The sequence below is a fragment of the Egretta garzetta genome, unplaced genomic scaffold (genome assembly GCF_000687185.1).
Source record: "Egretta garzetta isolate BGI_Z169 unplaced genomic scaffold, ASM68718v1 scaffold397, whole genome shotgun sequence".
NCBI lineage: Eukaryota > Metazoa > Chordata > Aves > Pelecaniformes > Ardeidae > Egretta > Egretta garzetta.
The window spans coordinates 6,884,175-6,899,792 of record NW_009260493.1 but is presented as its reverse complement, the minus strand read 5'-3'; the positions used below and the strand labels follow the sequence as shown (position 1 = coordinate 6,899,792).

Sequence of the window (15,618 nt, the reverse complement as noted above, 5' to 3'; positions counted from 1 at the left end):
AACTAACATCTAGCAGCATCAAAAATGTCCCTCAGCTAAATAGCTAAAATATAGCTAGGTAAAACGTAGTAAAGTTATGATCTTGCAAATTAAACTACTATTTCACTCTCCTAGTACAAAGCATCACACTGGAATTTAAAGAGAAAGATCCTTTTAGCAACACAGAAGGTTTTAGAATCTTCATTTTTTGCTAGGACGGCAGGTTCAAATACCTTTTGTAGGTGCTTCCATATACATCTGAATGAATCAGGATTCATATTCACAGTTATGTGATTTTCAGACATTTCTTTCTAGTTCTGTTAAACACACGCCAATATCATTTATTTGTAACTTAATTTTGAGATATCCTAATATAAATTAAATAACATAGACTTTTGGGTTAATACCAGTTACCTTATGAAGATAGCTATTTTATTAACACATGCCCACAGATGGACAGGCAAAACATTTCTTTGAGGAATAATTAGAGATAGAAAAAGTACACTGAAAACTGATGATAAATAGAAATTACTTCTGTTGGTGACTGGTATTAAAAAGAGAGAAAATATTTCTGAAGCACAAGAATTTCTAAGTGATCTGGGCAAGTATTTCCCAAGTTGAAGGACAGCTGTCTCCTTTAGCCTCTACCCACAACATAATTTTAGATAGCTAAAACTATCACAGCAGTCAGACACTGGGCTCCTAAACAAAATGTTTCTAGGCATAACCACGGAGCATGACGTGCATTGTTATAAACCACTGAAACATTTACAAACAGCAAGAGAGGAAAAAGCTTGTCAAAGACCCTTCCAGATTGTGCCTTTCACATTTGTCAAACTGCAAGAAACAAAAGCAGAATTATTTACACAAGCAGATACAAACATTAATCCATGTCTTGTTTATTCTTTCTTGTTATTCTTTCTCACAACACATGCATTATTTTTGGTGACTTTATAAGATTCTTCCTTTTATTACGAAATCTCTTCTATACTTACTATCTAGTATTTGTCCTTTTTTTGCTATACTGTTTATAGTAACTTCAGCTTCATACTTTGACAAAGTATTTTGAAAAATAATTTCCTTCTTTATACATTGGTGATCTACCACAGCTATCCTATACCTTCTAGTTAAGCTACACGCTTCCCATCCAAATCTCTGCAATTAAATTGGGCAATTTAAAGTACACGGAGTTTCTCTGAAGGAAGCTCCCATATCTACCACTATGTAATTTACCTACTTCCAGTTTTTTGGAGGCAGAACTACATTTGTTAATAAACTTGCTGATGAACCAGATGGTTCAAGAGTGCTTTCTTGTAATAACTTCTCTCCTTTTCTTTTTAACCTATTTCTTTTATTCCCCAAGGATTAATGTTCTCTCTTAACAATCCTTACACCTTGAAAAGATAAAATCTTGAAGGAGACAGTGACCAAGAGAATCTGACTATGACCATACAGAAAGAAGTACCGAGACAAGAGAGGTTGGTGAAATAACTGAATTTCAGGAACAGAACTGCAATATATATAGTACAAAATATATGATGCTGCATACAAGCAATAAGGCAAGAAAGGAAAAAAATTTAGTACATTTATTGAAGAAACACTACAATAGCTTCACTATTTAGTAATACTAAATTACACAAGTACCACAAAGATATAACCAAATAAAAAGCACGTATCCACCTTTTGTAGATTTTATCCACGAACAAAGATACTTTCAAAAGTTTTGCAAGGAAAAAGAAGCAAGTGGATAAACTGTAAAATTAAACTGAGAAAGGATAGTATGTCCTTTCAAAACACCCACAGAGACAGAAATCGGTTCAGTATTTTAAAAACTCAAACAAAATCACAAACGCAAGCATTTCAGCAGGGGTTAGTGCCCTAATAATTATTAACCGCCTTGTAAATCTTACCGTTTAGACTCTACACAAAGTCAATTATGAAAGTTGACTTCACGGGTACTTTGAAAGAATTTGGTAATTAATCCCTAGAATCATCAAGATAAAAGGGAAAAGAATGGCCTGTGGGCTGACATGTCAGCATGTTTGTAAAATGGCAGGGACTAGCACTGAAAAAGAATAAAATTGTATAATCTCAATGTCTAAACAAATAAAGGAATTATCAAGTTATTCTTCACAAATGCCAGTGAAACTACGTAAGACAGATCTTTTACATAGCAGTACATTCTCAGTGCCAACGTGTTAAGTATGATGAATATACACGCCTAAGAAAGAGAAAAAAATATTTATACTAATATTGAGGACAATGCTATTCAGGAAAAAAGCTGCATTTTTTCACTTAGAATTGTGATAGTAAGGACTTGTATCTTAAAACAACTGGAAGTTATTCAATAAAATCATACCACTGAGTGAGGGCAACATAAATGTCAAATTTTCAGTTGTTTCTCTCATTAGAGTGGGCTGATAGGGTCCATTTTGACCACTGGAAAATTTAAGGAAGGATCCATTTTTTCTATGCATCTTTCAGCCAGGTGACAGCATTTATGTTAAGCATTGGAACAGAATCTGCAAACTATGCAAATTTCACATAGATGTGCAACAATAATGCTCTAAAGCATCATACAAAATTAATTTATAGGTTATTTAGATAAACCTGGAAGGTAATACAGATGCAGTACCTACACATAGAGACTGCAGTTGTCTCTCACAAGTAGTGAGTATCTGGACAGGTCTGGTATATTATAGCAGTTTGTCAGCAGTGATATTCTGACAGTTCAGGTAATTGTGTTTATTAGTCTCCTTGTAATGGGAAGCTCACTGACAGAGAGCTCAACTAGGGAAAAGTCCTTAAGCGTGCTTTTAAACAACTGCATTGTACTTTTCCTTCTAGCCCTATTTACTCAAAATATTTGAAACATTTATTCTTGTTTCAATTTTATCAATTGAAAAACTGGGTATACTATATGTATTTCTTAAGTCTTTCTAGTGGAAAAAAGAAAAACAACTTTCATTCCAGAAACCTCCTCAGCAACTCTCCAAGACATCCTACCCAAAAATTCATCAGGAGTGGCAGAATATAAATTTTCCAGACTTCTTCAGTGACAAGAGTAAGACTTCGCAACGTTTCACAAGATTGTTCCAGCAGACCAATAGAGTGCTCGTGTTCCCGAGACCCTTCCTCCTCTCCCGTATCACATCCCTAAGAATTGCATTGTCACCAAACAATTCAGTCAGGGACCTTATGTAAACAAGGTTATTTGTAGGCACACAGGGCATGGATTCTAAGTGGGTATGGATAACCTTACGAGAACCTCAAGTTGCTTCCAAGTTGTTGATACAGACATTTTGGTCAAAGAAAGTAAGATGACTGAGCCACATAGTTCTGAAAGAGAAAAATCTCTGCTATGGGTGCTAACCTTTCCATTACTAAACATCACTGTCAAAGTTTTGCTACTTCTTAGCATTGAAAACTGTCAGATGTTACCAGATGCCACCCACAGGCTTCTCAAGATATACCAGGGAGCAATGCTGAACCTAATTTACATCTGGAACTACATAAACCAAAGAATCTGTTCTCATAACGTGTAGGTGGTACATAGTTGGGGAAAAAAAAAAAAAAAAAAAAAATCAGATGGCCCATGACTTATTCTTTTCCCTAAGGAAGCGGATCAGCTATACAGACTACCACACAATTCACATCAGACTGACACAAAAATCAGAGATAGCACCCAACAACCTGAAGGGTCACACAACTCACTAAAATTTGCAGATGCTTCTAAAGTCTGACACTAGATCCTTGGTTTCAGAGGTACTAAGAATTTTCCGAGAGAATTCCCTTCTAAAATGAAAAGACACTTACTTTCAAATTCAAAATTCCCCCTGCAAAATGCCCCTGTAGGCCAAAAACTTGTAGTTAAATGACGAAATCTGGAGAGAACAGAAAAAAAACATACAAAAGGAGTCCAAAACAACAGTTCTTCCTGAAGAGAAGGAACTGCTGGGCACATAAAGCAATTGAAGTAGGAGAGAGAGAAGACTACTGTATTCAGGGCTTCGCAGATTAATTCAGTCTCTCACAGCAAGAATTCCACCTTCATATTTGTCAGTCACAACAGAATGGCCACAAACCCCAAGATCCCCTGGGTCTACGAATGCTGATATAACACAAGAGAGAACTTGTCCCACCTCACCTCACTGCAGACACTGAGCAAAAGGGAGCTGATGTGGCTTTGTGCTCACCAGAACTCACCTGCCTACATACCCTCTTCTGCAGGCACTGCGTGGACTTCCTTCATGGCTGCTCCCTGCTGCCCTAGTAGATCAGAGACCAGAGCAGCAGACAAAAGACAAGGGCGAGCTTTGACAGAAGAGGGTTAGAATGTTAAGTAGAGGGTCAAGCTGGCTATTCTGTGCAGATTTCATAGCAGTTGTCAAGTTTATGTAGAGAATGCAGCAAATGCATACTTTGAAAGGGTAAAGAAAGGAAAGTTCAAACTGTTATGGACAATGTGATACAGTTCAGTAATGACTAAATTCAGAAAAAAACATCTAGAAGACACGATTTTAGAAGCATGAAATAGCAAGTCAAGCTCCAGTTTTGGTCAAAAGATAACTTTTAAAATTAAAACAAAGTATGGGATTTGCACAGTAATTTCTTAGAACTGTGCAAATAAGACACAGCAGTGAGACAGAATCCAGCTGCCAGTCTACTCTGTGTAAGCAGGCAGGGAAATAGAAGACACACAGGATATTCAAGGGACACAGTCCACAGTCTAATTGATAGGATTTTGGTTTTATCCATCAGGATCATTAGACAAAAGATTAAGTGAAGACAGCTATTGTACGCAGTAGATCATAATAAATTTGTAAATAAGGGACTCCTCCATGAAGTACTCTGGCAGGAAAAATCTAAGCTCTATTTTAATTCATTATAGATAATATGATTTATTTAAGAAGTTGTCTAATATAGTCAGCTCTTGGGATTCAAAAAAGTTAGTCTGCAACACAAAATGCCACTACCACACACGTCTAAGATACAAAGAAATTTTATTTTATAAACTCTTGTGAACAAAACAGACTTCATATGGAGAAGCCAAAGAGGGAGTTAATCTTTATTTACATATGGAATTCAGACTATGTGCTAGCAGATCTCTCTACAAGGTCTTTTTTATCTCAGAAAACAACTCTCACATATTATAGGCATTTAACAGACAACCTGCAGTTTACTCACAGCACAACAAATTTTCACAAACAAGTTTATCTACTGACCCAAAATAAGTTAGAATACTGTTTGCACATGGAATATGTAGCTGCATCAGCAAACTGCAAATAAAACTGAGGCAACTATACCATTCTAATGAAACAGTGTTAGCTACCATTAATTATATAGTCAGTTTATATATAACACCCTAACAAAAAGTTTACACTTTGTCATTATTTACACTGAAGTGCAGAGTGCACACCTCAGCTGCCACACCAACACTTATTTTTCTTTCACGCACACTGACTTTCTGCATTTCCCAGGTTTCAAACACACTGCTCCATAGCAATAAAAACTGCTATTTGGTTGTATGCAAACTTGAATTCACAAGTTTGTCAGCTGGGAAACTAAGGAGAAGGAAGAGGCAATTTTACAAACCATACGACCCAAACTTCAACAGCATAAGAGAGACATGTTGTAGAAAACATTACGGCACCTTACAGCAGTTTCAACATGGAGCCATCACTTATACGCACTATGAAGTTTCCTCAGAAGCCTCCGTCAATTAAACATGTGCTCTTGCTTTCCATGTTGATACCTGTTTAACTTCATCAGTTCTTATAAGGCTAGATTTTGCATTTGGCTTCAGACTGCAACGTCCAACCTGGGGAGCAGGAATGGAATTAAACAAACTTATACCCAAGACAACTGACTGAGAAGATGTTTACAATAAAGAGAGTTTGGAAGAGTTGTTGCACTTTTCAGCATAGAAAGAATAAAATAGTAAGCCTGTGCAATTGCTATAAGTATATTTATTTTTCAAAACACTCAAGGGTATACAATTAGAGGCTTGATCGCAAGCTCATGAGGTTATTCTGCTTTAAGCGGAAAAAGACCATCTTTCTGTATCTACTCCTGAACATGCTGGCCTTAAGCAGTCTCTCTTCCAGAACTTTGTAATTCAGCTGTTAGATCCTGGAACAAAAGCTGTTCCATAAACAAGCTGTTCCAGGGTCTAACTTTGATCTTTGTATTTACAGTCAGGTATGTCAACTATGCAACACAATGGTCTGCAGAATCCAAAATACAAGCCTGGCTGTTTTTAACAAATTTCTAATTTTTCCTTTGGGAGGCAGGGGAAGTCAACAGGGAAAGTTATTAAGACTTCGTCATAGCTGTTGGCTCACTACAGTCTGTAAAATACATGCTATATTTTGTTTGCAAAATCCTTGTGGCAACTGAAATAAAAAGTTAAAAAAAAAAAAAGAATCATTCAAGCTGGAAATAGAAACACACACCTTGGTTTTCCTTAAGTTTTCAGCCAAGCAGCGTATAAGCAGCAGCCTTCAAAGAATGTCTGGATTTCCATATGTTTCATATTTTATTTCCCTCCACTAGGTTAACAAATGCCATAGTCCAAATCTTTGTCTCATTCTTGAGGTATAAAGATAGAATTACTAAGCGAGACCTAAATTACTGCTACCTATTTCTATCCATCTCATCTAAGCAGCTCTGAGGTTTGTGGAAGTCTCTAACAAATAACCAACAGTACTGCTGCACTGAGTAAGTTGAATCAGCATTCAGAACCACCTTAGTCCAATGGCTCTGTCTACCACTCTTTTTTTGTTCATACCAAAAACTGTATTTTTCACAGGCTTAGCAACAGCATTCAGAATCACATCTCATTCTGGATAAAGATGCAAACTGTGTGGAAATGATGCTACCTCAAAGAAAAATATTACAGCCACTGCTTTCATTTTAATTTCTGAACACATAGCACATGTCAGTCAGACCCCTCACTACCTTCGTAGCATCTTTATTTGTAAAATTAGTTAGTCACTAAATAGTTAGTATTACCAAGTAGACATACAGTTTCTATGCAAGGATACCTGCCAGTTACCATCAAGCAAAAGTCCATAGTTCAATCAACTATGAGCTGAATTTTTAAAGACAGTCTTTGAAGTTTTTCCTCTTGGCACCTCTAGAAGTGTATTTACCAGTCTAAATCCACCCAAAACAATTAATCTTTGAGATTCACTGCCTTGATTATACTTGAAAAAAGCAACTACCTAGGCTGATGGCTTAAAAACCTTGTAGAGAAGTTGCAGACTCATAAAAACCCTGCAACTATCCATGAAAACAGTGTTCACTTCAAGAATATAAAAACCACATTCTTGCATAAAAACATACCAGTGGGATCTCCGGACTAGAAAATGGGGAGCTATCAAAAGATCGATTTTCTTTGTCCAGGGAATCATCTTCATCATAATTTTTATGTGCAAATTTCTGCTTTAGTGCATGAGTTAGTAAAGCAACTGGATCCCAATCTGAACTTAGCCTCTTTTTGGGTCTAGAAAGAGGAGTACCTCCGGGCGACCTACAAAATAAATAAATAAATAGATTAATTAATAATTATTGTTTCTTGGTCTTAGTCCTATGCTGAGTGATCCAAAATCTAGAGACACAACTTTTGTATACAACCTATCCTGTAAATCCCTGATTACACAAATAATGCTGCTAATGTTATTTTGCAGCAATTCACCAAACAGGATTAATACAAGTACACCCAACAACTTGTCAGCCAGATTCTTAACTTGAAAATGCAACTTGATGCTGTTTCGTAAAGAAAAATAGCAGTTAATCAACACAAAGAATTGAAGTATTGCAAATAATGAGGAAAAAAAGAAAAATGTGCAGCTTTTATAGCAGGCCTCAAGGTATGTTGGAAGGAATCTCTCACTAACATATCTCATAACCATTGTGAACATAATTTGATTTAAACTGCAATAATTTTAGGTTTGGAACAGTATGCCTTTCTATGGTCTCACGAGAAAGAAAAAAGCTTAAGAATTCCTCAGATCAATTATATCTAAAGAAAAAAAAGAAAAAAAACCACTTAAAGTCAAATATGCAGCCAGGTGACCAGAAAGCCCCATTTATAAACCACACTTGAACTTAAGCTTCATTATTAAAAAAAAAAAAACAAAAACAAAACCAAAACATCATCAGATTTGGCACAAAGGCTTCAAAGACAGTTTTACCCTCCAAACAAGCACCTGAGCATCCAAATATGAAAATTTTATAGGCAAAAATTAAAAGTTAGTTCATAATTTAGAAAAACTGTTCTTATCCAATTCAAAATCAAGACAGCACAGAGATGTAAGATCAAAACAGCACCTGCACCCCAAAACCTAACATAAATGTGAAAATTAGTGACTAGCCCAAGAAAATAAATCACAAGACAGGCTTCCTAGCCACTGAGATTTTTTAAAAAAAAAGGAACAACCCCACAAAAAACCCCAACCTAGATATATTCATACTTCAGCTAGTGAAGTGCTATCTCCAGGCCAATGAATTGCACCTATTAATGCATGCTGACAGCACCGAGCTCAAAGTCTGGCAGTTACAGCAGATGTCATTTAACATGAAACCTGAAAGGACTGAGTTCACCATTCCTATAAAATCAAGCTGTTAAGAGCACTTGCCCAATGTGTAAGCTGGTGCTCAGGTAGTAGAAACTGGGATCTTCAGGCTCTCAACTTCTGAGAACAGAGGTCTTCCCTTTGCAGTGCACACATTAAACTACTGTCAGACTGCTGCCTGAAAGATTATAGCAACTTTGATCAACATTACTCCCTCCAACAATATAAATTCATTATTCAGTTCTACCTTCAGAATACAGGTAGATGCCTAAATCCAGAAAGCATTTCAGATGCACACCTGCCACTTCCTAATTACACCCCTGCTCCTCATGATGGTTGTTAGAACTGTCAAGCTGAACATTTAACTTTCTTCACTCACTGTACATGAAATTATCTAGAAGAAAACATATCTAAAGGAAACACATAGGTTTACCTAAGTGCACTTAATATTTATTTACTGTGAAAATGTCATTAAAAGGGTAAAGATATGCTTTAGAGTTGCGTATAGATAATTTGCCCAAGACTTGTGCTAGTTATTTTCAGGGATAAAGCTCACAGTTAAGAAAATGCTGAAATAAGAACGCAGTAAGTTTTGGTAAGTGACATTCTTCCCACATTAAGAGCTCCAAATATTCATTATAGACTGTCCTGGTTTCAGCTGGGATAGAGTTAATTTTCTTCCTACTAGCTGGCATGGTGCTGTGTTTTGGATTTAGTTCTAGAAGAATGTTGATAACACCCTGATGTTTTAGTTGTTGCTAAGTAGTGCTTAGACTACTCAAGGACTTTGTGAGCTTCTCCTGCTTGGCCAGGTGCATAACAAGCTGGGAGGGAGCACAGCCAGGACAGCTGACCCAAACTGACCAAAGAGCTATTCCATACCATATAACATCATGCTCTGGGGGGGGGTTGTTAGTCTGTCAGTCAGGGGGAAAGTGATCACTGCTTGGAACGGGCTGGGCATCAGTCAGCAGGTGGTGAGCAATTGCATTGTGCATTACTTGTTTTGTATATTCTCTTACCATTATTATTATTACTATTGTTATTCTTACCTTTTATTAAACTCTCTCTATCTCAACCCACATGTCTTACTTTTTATTTTTCCGATTCTCTTCCCCATCCCACTGGGGGGTGGGGGGGAGCGAGCGAGCAGCCTCGTGGTGCTTAGTTGCCAGCTGGGTTAAACCACGACATAGACTCAGTTTTCTTTTATACTTTTTCAACTCAAGAAGTTCAGAAAAGACATCTGACAACCTCTATTACACCTAGCACAGCAGAGCAACACTGACCCAAAGAGGTAGTGCAGTCTTTAGAAATGCATTTTTGTAACATGTCAACTGTGCTTAGCATCAAAACAGTGGACTATTAAAAATATTTATGATCCAACTGCACTATTGAAATACAAGTTTACAAAACATTTTCAATAAACAATACAGCATGTATTTTCTTTAACACTTCAAAGTTAGGACCAGAATACTTTGGGTATCTTAACGGTAGTTTTCAAATTGTTTCCCCAAGGACTTGTCCTTTCACAGTGAATCCAAAATGTTTCTTTGTTCAGATAATTTCCTGTGACTGCATAGGCCACTTTGTAAGTGATCTCCAGAGAGCAACACACCCACCTCCCCACCCCAACCTGAGATTTGTATACTAAAGCAGAAGGCTAGTTTTAAATGCTGTGATATTCAGCATGTTTTAAATGCATCTAAAAGCCATGTCACAAGTACCTTACATTCCAAGCTGTGAACTTAGAAGCTGCCAACTTAAGTTTGTCAGCAGTAAGCTGCTCATTAAATGATGTTTCACATTGGCATTCTCTGGCGCTATTTAAGTGCTGCGATGCTTACGTAGCCTTGGAACACTCAGACACGCATTCAGTTCAACTTACCTCTCAACAGCTCGCAACTGAACTTTGTTTAGGTCTTTCAAAACATCCATCATACTAGGAACGTTCTTTGTCCTCTGGTGATCAGCACTATCAGCTGTAGTTGAACCACTGTTTTTTGCAGCACGACGTTGTTTTATAAGTTCAACTGCCGAATTACTAGCATCAACACCAGATGGTACACCAGAAGGAAGTGGAGGAGGCGAGGGAATTACAAAGTGATTGTGAGAGACGGACAATGGCGTAGAAGTCATGGCTGGCACTGGGTAAAATCCATCTGGAGTGCTGAATGTTTTAAAGGCTTCTGGATGCAGTTATAAAAGAAAAAACAGAGATCTTATTTTCAGTCAGTATACCTTCACAATTAACAATATTAAGCAGCATCTAGGATAACTCAGCTTTAAGTCAAGACAAGACAGCCCTCCTAAAACACTCTCTTATACACCTCACATTATACCACAGAAGAATTATTTATTTATAAGCCACAGATTCAGAACACATGAAATTATGGATTTGAGGTGTCTTGTGCTGCCCTGATTTTCTCCATTTGTGTCCTCAATCTAAGTACTAGATAAACCAGCAAAGCAGCCTGCTACTACATACGGTTCATTCTCAGTGGTCTGAATGTTAGAATATCCCACATGAAGCAAAAGCAAAGATAGCCCCAGAACATTTAAAATTGACTACAATACTCAGTGCAATGGAGAAGAGACAAAATAAGAGCCAACAGAACACCTAAACAAAGCACAGAGGTGCCTGAACTACTGTTTAAGTTCACTTGGCACAACATACCCAAATGTTAACTCCCTCACACCAGGTCAAATGTTTCAACAATCACACTGCAAGTCAATCAAGACCTCAAAACCTTTTTTTTTTTTTTTTTTGGGGGGGGGAGGGCGGGCAGATTTAAAAAAAAGTAAAAATCACAAGATAGTTGGTCTCTAATCTGAACTTCAATCTTTGATACTCTAGTGGCTGTTAGAAACATCTCTTACAGCATTTGTTTTTGTTAAAGCCTGAACCTGACTTCCTTAGAATCCTTTTTTAACCCATTATTTTGATAACTTGTCAGAAATAGTGCAAAAACCAAAAGGGATAAATAACAGTCTAACTTTTTTAAGCAGTAGTTGGTAGCCTATGGACAGTGCTAAGCTCCATCACAAACATGGAAATGAGTATAAAGATCAGTTAATCCTAACTGCATTCAAAATTGACAAACAGGCCATGAAAAAGATAGGGAGGAGGCACCAAATATTGAAGAGAAAAACAAAATACTACATTCTGTAAATTTTGTTGGTGTAACCTCAGTTACAGAAATTAGAGATGTTCTCTAACTATATCAGATATGGCAAGCTGTGAACAGGAACTCTAAAAGAAAAAAAGGAAAACTGGTTTGCTTCAAACCAGAAGGGCTTACGTGGTGGAATGCTTCCCAATGTCTGCGCTGAAACAATCACAGCAATCTGAGCACGAAGAAAGGTTAGCTCATCTTCAAGAGCAGAAATTTTCTGGAGTGCTGCTTGGTCAACTAGACTGTCTTTTCCTGTACTGTTTTTTGGAACGCTTTGTATTGAATCAATAGATGGATGTAGGTCATGATAAGCTGTATTTTTTTCTTTTCTCTGTAATTCAGTCCTAGATAGCAACAAAAGACACTGTTTCAAAAGGTTCAGCCAGCAAAACTTACTCACTGTCTGTTCAAGCAAGTTACCACCATTCAGCAAGACATAAATCTGCAAACTACTTAAGAAAACTTCAAAAAACTTTGAACTACTCATAACCTTAAAAATATTTAAGTCTCCCTTTGCTCAAGTACAATGCAGATCCTTGAAAAGTCATCATAAAAAATAGTCAGATAATTTACTCAGGGATAAATTATACATCATAAGGTCACAACGTAGGATTGAGCTGTTATTTTTCAATAACTACTAGACTGACACCATAAAGGTGTGTCTCCCTCCTCCCTACCTGAAACAGTAGATATGAAAGGCAGGGAGAGTCAAATAATAACAATCTCTTAATTAGGCTTCACACATTTTAGTCATTTATCAAACTCTGCAAGATGAACACTGCAAGCAGCAAAGCAGTTGCAATCTTTCAGGAAATATATTGGAAAATAATCGTGAGTTTTAATACACAGAACAAAAATCTCATCTTCTGTAAGCTACATATGAACACAGACTGAATTAGAAAATTGCGCTACAAGTCTCAGGTTTCAATTTTAAAGATTGTTTCAAGTCTGTGCCTGCAGAAATAACCTTAAAATACAGAATGAGCGTAAACTCAAACTACCAGAATTTCATAATGAAAGAAAGGAATTAAATTTACTTTACTTATTCAAGTTGCACTAAGTTTTGACTGAAACAAAACCAGACCTTTTCCCTTATATTAACCGTCCTTTTACTTCAAATCAGACCTGTGGCATTGCTTTCCGATTTGCCAAAAACCCTTGCTCTTCACAATGGCTCAGAAGGAAAAGATATCAATTAGAATACTTGTTCTAGAAAAACATCCTACAGGACCAGGAGAGGAAGAGGAAGAAGAAAGAATGAAAACAACAAAAGAATGAACTTTCACGGATCTGTGAATCAGACTTGCTAAAGAGCAGTACAAGCAAGACAAAACAGGCCACAGTTCCTTTTAACCATATCCTTACTCTTCCAGTATTTTACAGCTGCTGCAAAAAACACCCTCCATAATTCCACAGTAACATCTCAGGAATTGTAAGATGAAACACTTTATCAAAACTTCTCTAATAAAAAGTGTATCATTTCACCAGTTTCTCATAGTTTCATTACCAGCAAGCAGCAGAAAGATCATAAACACATGCCAATAAGAAGTAGAATTACATTGTCCAAAACAGAAGCAGTACAATATAAGCATCCAAATTTTAATCTTGGTTCTGACTCATCCTCCGATTTTGAACAGATCCTTTAGAGGAACAATAAGTGAACTTTCTATTTCTTCTTGGGGGCAGGGGGGAGGAGAGAAGAGACACTTGTATACTATTTGTGCCTGTAAATTCCTGGATAATTTGTCATTTCACAGTACTTGCAATATTTTATAATCATAAAAATACTTTCCTTTAGCACTCTATAAAAGCTAGAAAGAATTACATATACTATATTCAAGGTAATTTTTTTAAATAAAGAAATTATGTTTTTCTTTCTATCAAAGCAACCATCAAGGTTTACACACGTAGCACTGTAGTAGTCAAGGTCAAAAGGAGACATCTAAGTATTATGTGTTTTCCCCTTTACAATGTTTACCAAAATGCTTGTAAACTTCTTGTATGTTGCAATAGACAAGTTCCCCTTTAATCTCCCTCTCCCAAAAAGTACTTTGTGAGTGAAAACAAATTAAAATACCAGTAATGCACCCTGACATGCTATTAGAAAGAGAAAAGAGGGCACTCAAATTTCAGAAATCTTTCAAATAAGAATACATAGTAAGAATTTCCAGGTAAGCAGGAACTGCTCCCCTAAAAACCCAAGAAGTTTCCAGGGTTGGTTTAGCTGGAAGCCTGAAAGGGCTAGAAAAAAAGAAGAAAAAAAAAAAAGCAACAAAACAACCCCGAAACAAAACCACACACCACATAGAGAAGATGTAAGTTACTTTCATTACCCTTTCTTGCGCATATATTCTACTTTTACTTACCTAAGTCTAGTAAATGCTTGTCCCTCATCATTTGCCACCCAGAGGACATCAGCAAGTGATGGAGCTACAGAAGCTGGAGCTGTGGTTTGTTCATCATAACCCAACGGACTTGGATCTTGAACAAGCTGAAAACAAACAAACAAGAAAAAATAACAATGTATAAAGAGAAAACAGATTCAGCACATACTAAAAGTTCTGTCTCAGCAAGAGAAATTTTTAAACAGAGCTGTAAGCAAGTCAAAAACAGCAAGCAAAAGGAATGCAACACAAGAGTTACAAAAGCTAAAAAGGGCAGGAAAGCGATCTCTACATTAAGAAACTAGAAAACTTAAATAGTTGAAGCATATGTATAACAATAAACCACTTACTTGAAGATAAGGTCTTGGGTAGGGCTCTAAGGAAAGAATGGTCCCAAGTCTACGGACAACGCTTCGAGTAGATCCATATTCCTTTTTTTGGCAAACAGATACGACCTGCAAATCAGAATACCTTGTAATCTGAGAAGCAAAATAAAAGCCCTCAGTTCTTACAATAAAAGTTATTAAATAATTTAATGCTATACATAATTAAATATAGCGCAGTCAGGTTAACCTAACTTTTCAGCACTATTCTCAAGCTGAAAGTCCAGAGAGGCCTACATTGGTTTTAACAGACTGTTTCCAAAACACCGCCATGATACACCCTGTAGCCAGTATATTTTAGAGTGGCACATAGGCCAACAAAGAATGTAGCAACTACACCACGCAGCTAGTAACATTATGAGCTACTGGCAAAAGGAAAAGTGTACGTTTGAGTAGGCAGATAGATCTATGAAAGTCTCAGGGAAAAAAAATCAGTAAAGAACTGGGGAAAAAAAAATCAGTAAAGAACTAAAGTAAGTTTAATGTACCTTGATCTGATACTTCCTTATGACTGTACATAACTTCTGGAAATGCCTTCTTGATGAAATTGCTGTAGGAAGGCATGTTCTGATTTTACGACTGATACTGCAGCCAAACATGCGAGTTTCCAAAAATACGGCCTGTCAAGAAAAAAACCAAGAATTCCCAACAATGAAACCAAAAAATAACCAGGATAGCTCAAACTAGTACTCCTGGAAATACTTTAGCAGTTTCACGTAAATAAAGCAAGAATTTCCTCAGAACTACTTGTTGCAGCTGTGCCTCACTATTGACACCCCCTGACTACAGAACTGCCCACAAAGCCACACTCTAACACCAGCCCCTGACTGTTACTGCAGCAGTTAACCCTTCCAGTTTCCCACACAGTACCTTTCCCAGGTCTCTGAAAAGACAGGATTAACTGCTGCTTGGGAATCGTTATGCAGCCTTTCATTTAAGGTAGCAAAACTTTAACAGCTAGAGCCGCTGACTCCACCCCCCCGCCCCCGTTCAGAGAGCAAAAGAACCACTTGCACGGCTGCATCGGAACTGTGACCTATCGCGATCCCACGTGCGGGCCACACGTCTATACCAGCCGAGCTTTCCCATATCGACAAACCCAAGGCGCAAAGCCCGT

General features: G+C 37.1%; 1 protein-coding gene across 1 annotated transcript; it reads right to left on the bottom strand.

Moving 5' to 3' along the window:
• Nucleotides 1-5,209: 5,209 nt before the first annotated feature.
• MTFR2 (mitochondrial fission regulator 2) lies at nucleotides 5,210-15,590 on the bottom strand. The gene is made up of 8 exons (XM_035899879.1): nucleotides 15,516-15,590; nucleotides 14,990-15,121; nucleotides 14,469-14,573; nucleotides 14,101-14,225; nucleotides 11,861-12,078; nucleotides 10,447-10,747; nucleotides 7,327-7,513; nucleotides 5,210-5,800 (listed from the first exon to the last, which is right to left on the bottom strand). The coding sequence occupies exons 1-8, from the start codon at nucleotides 15,588-15,590 to the stop codon at nucleotides 5,702-5,704; spliced, it is 1,242 nt and encodes a 413-aa protein (XP_035755772.1). The 3' UTR covers nucleotides 5,210-5,701.
• Nucleotides 15,591-15,618: the final 28 nt, after the last annotated feature.

Coding starts and splice junctions, on each gene's coding strand:
- MTFR2 (XM_035899879.1), bottom strand. CDS start 15,590: ATGGGAAAGCTCGGCTGGTATAGACGTGTGGCCCGCACGTGGGATCGC. Junction 14,574..14,989: donor TAAGGAAGTATCAGATCAAG/GTACATTAAACT, acceptor TCTGATTTGCAG/GTCGTATCTGTTTGCCAAAA. Junction 12,079..14,100: donor CAAGCATTTACTAGACTTAG/GTAAGTAAAAGT, acceptor GTTGCTATCTAG/GACTGAATTACAGAGAAAAG.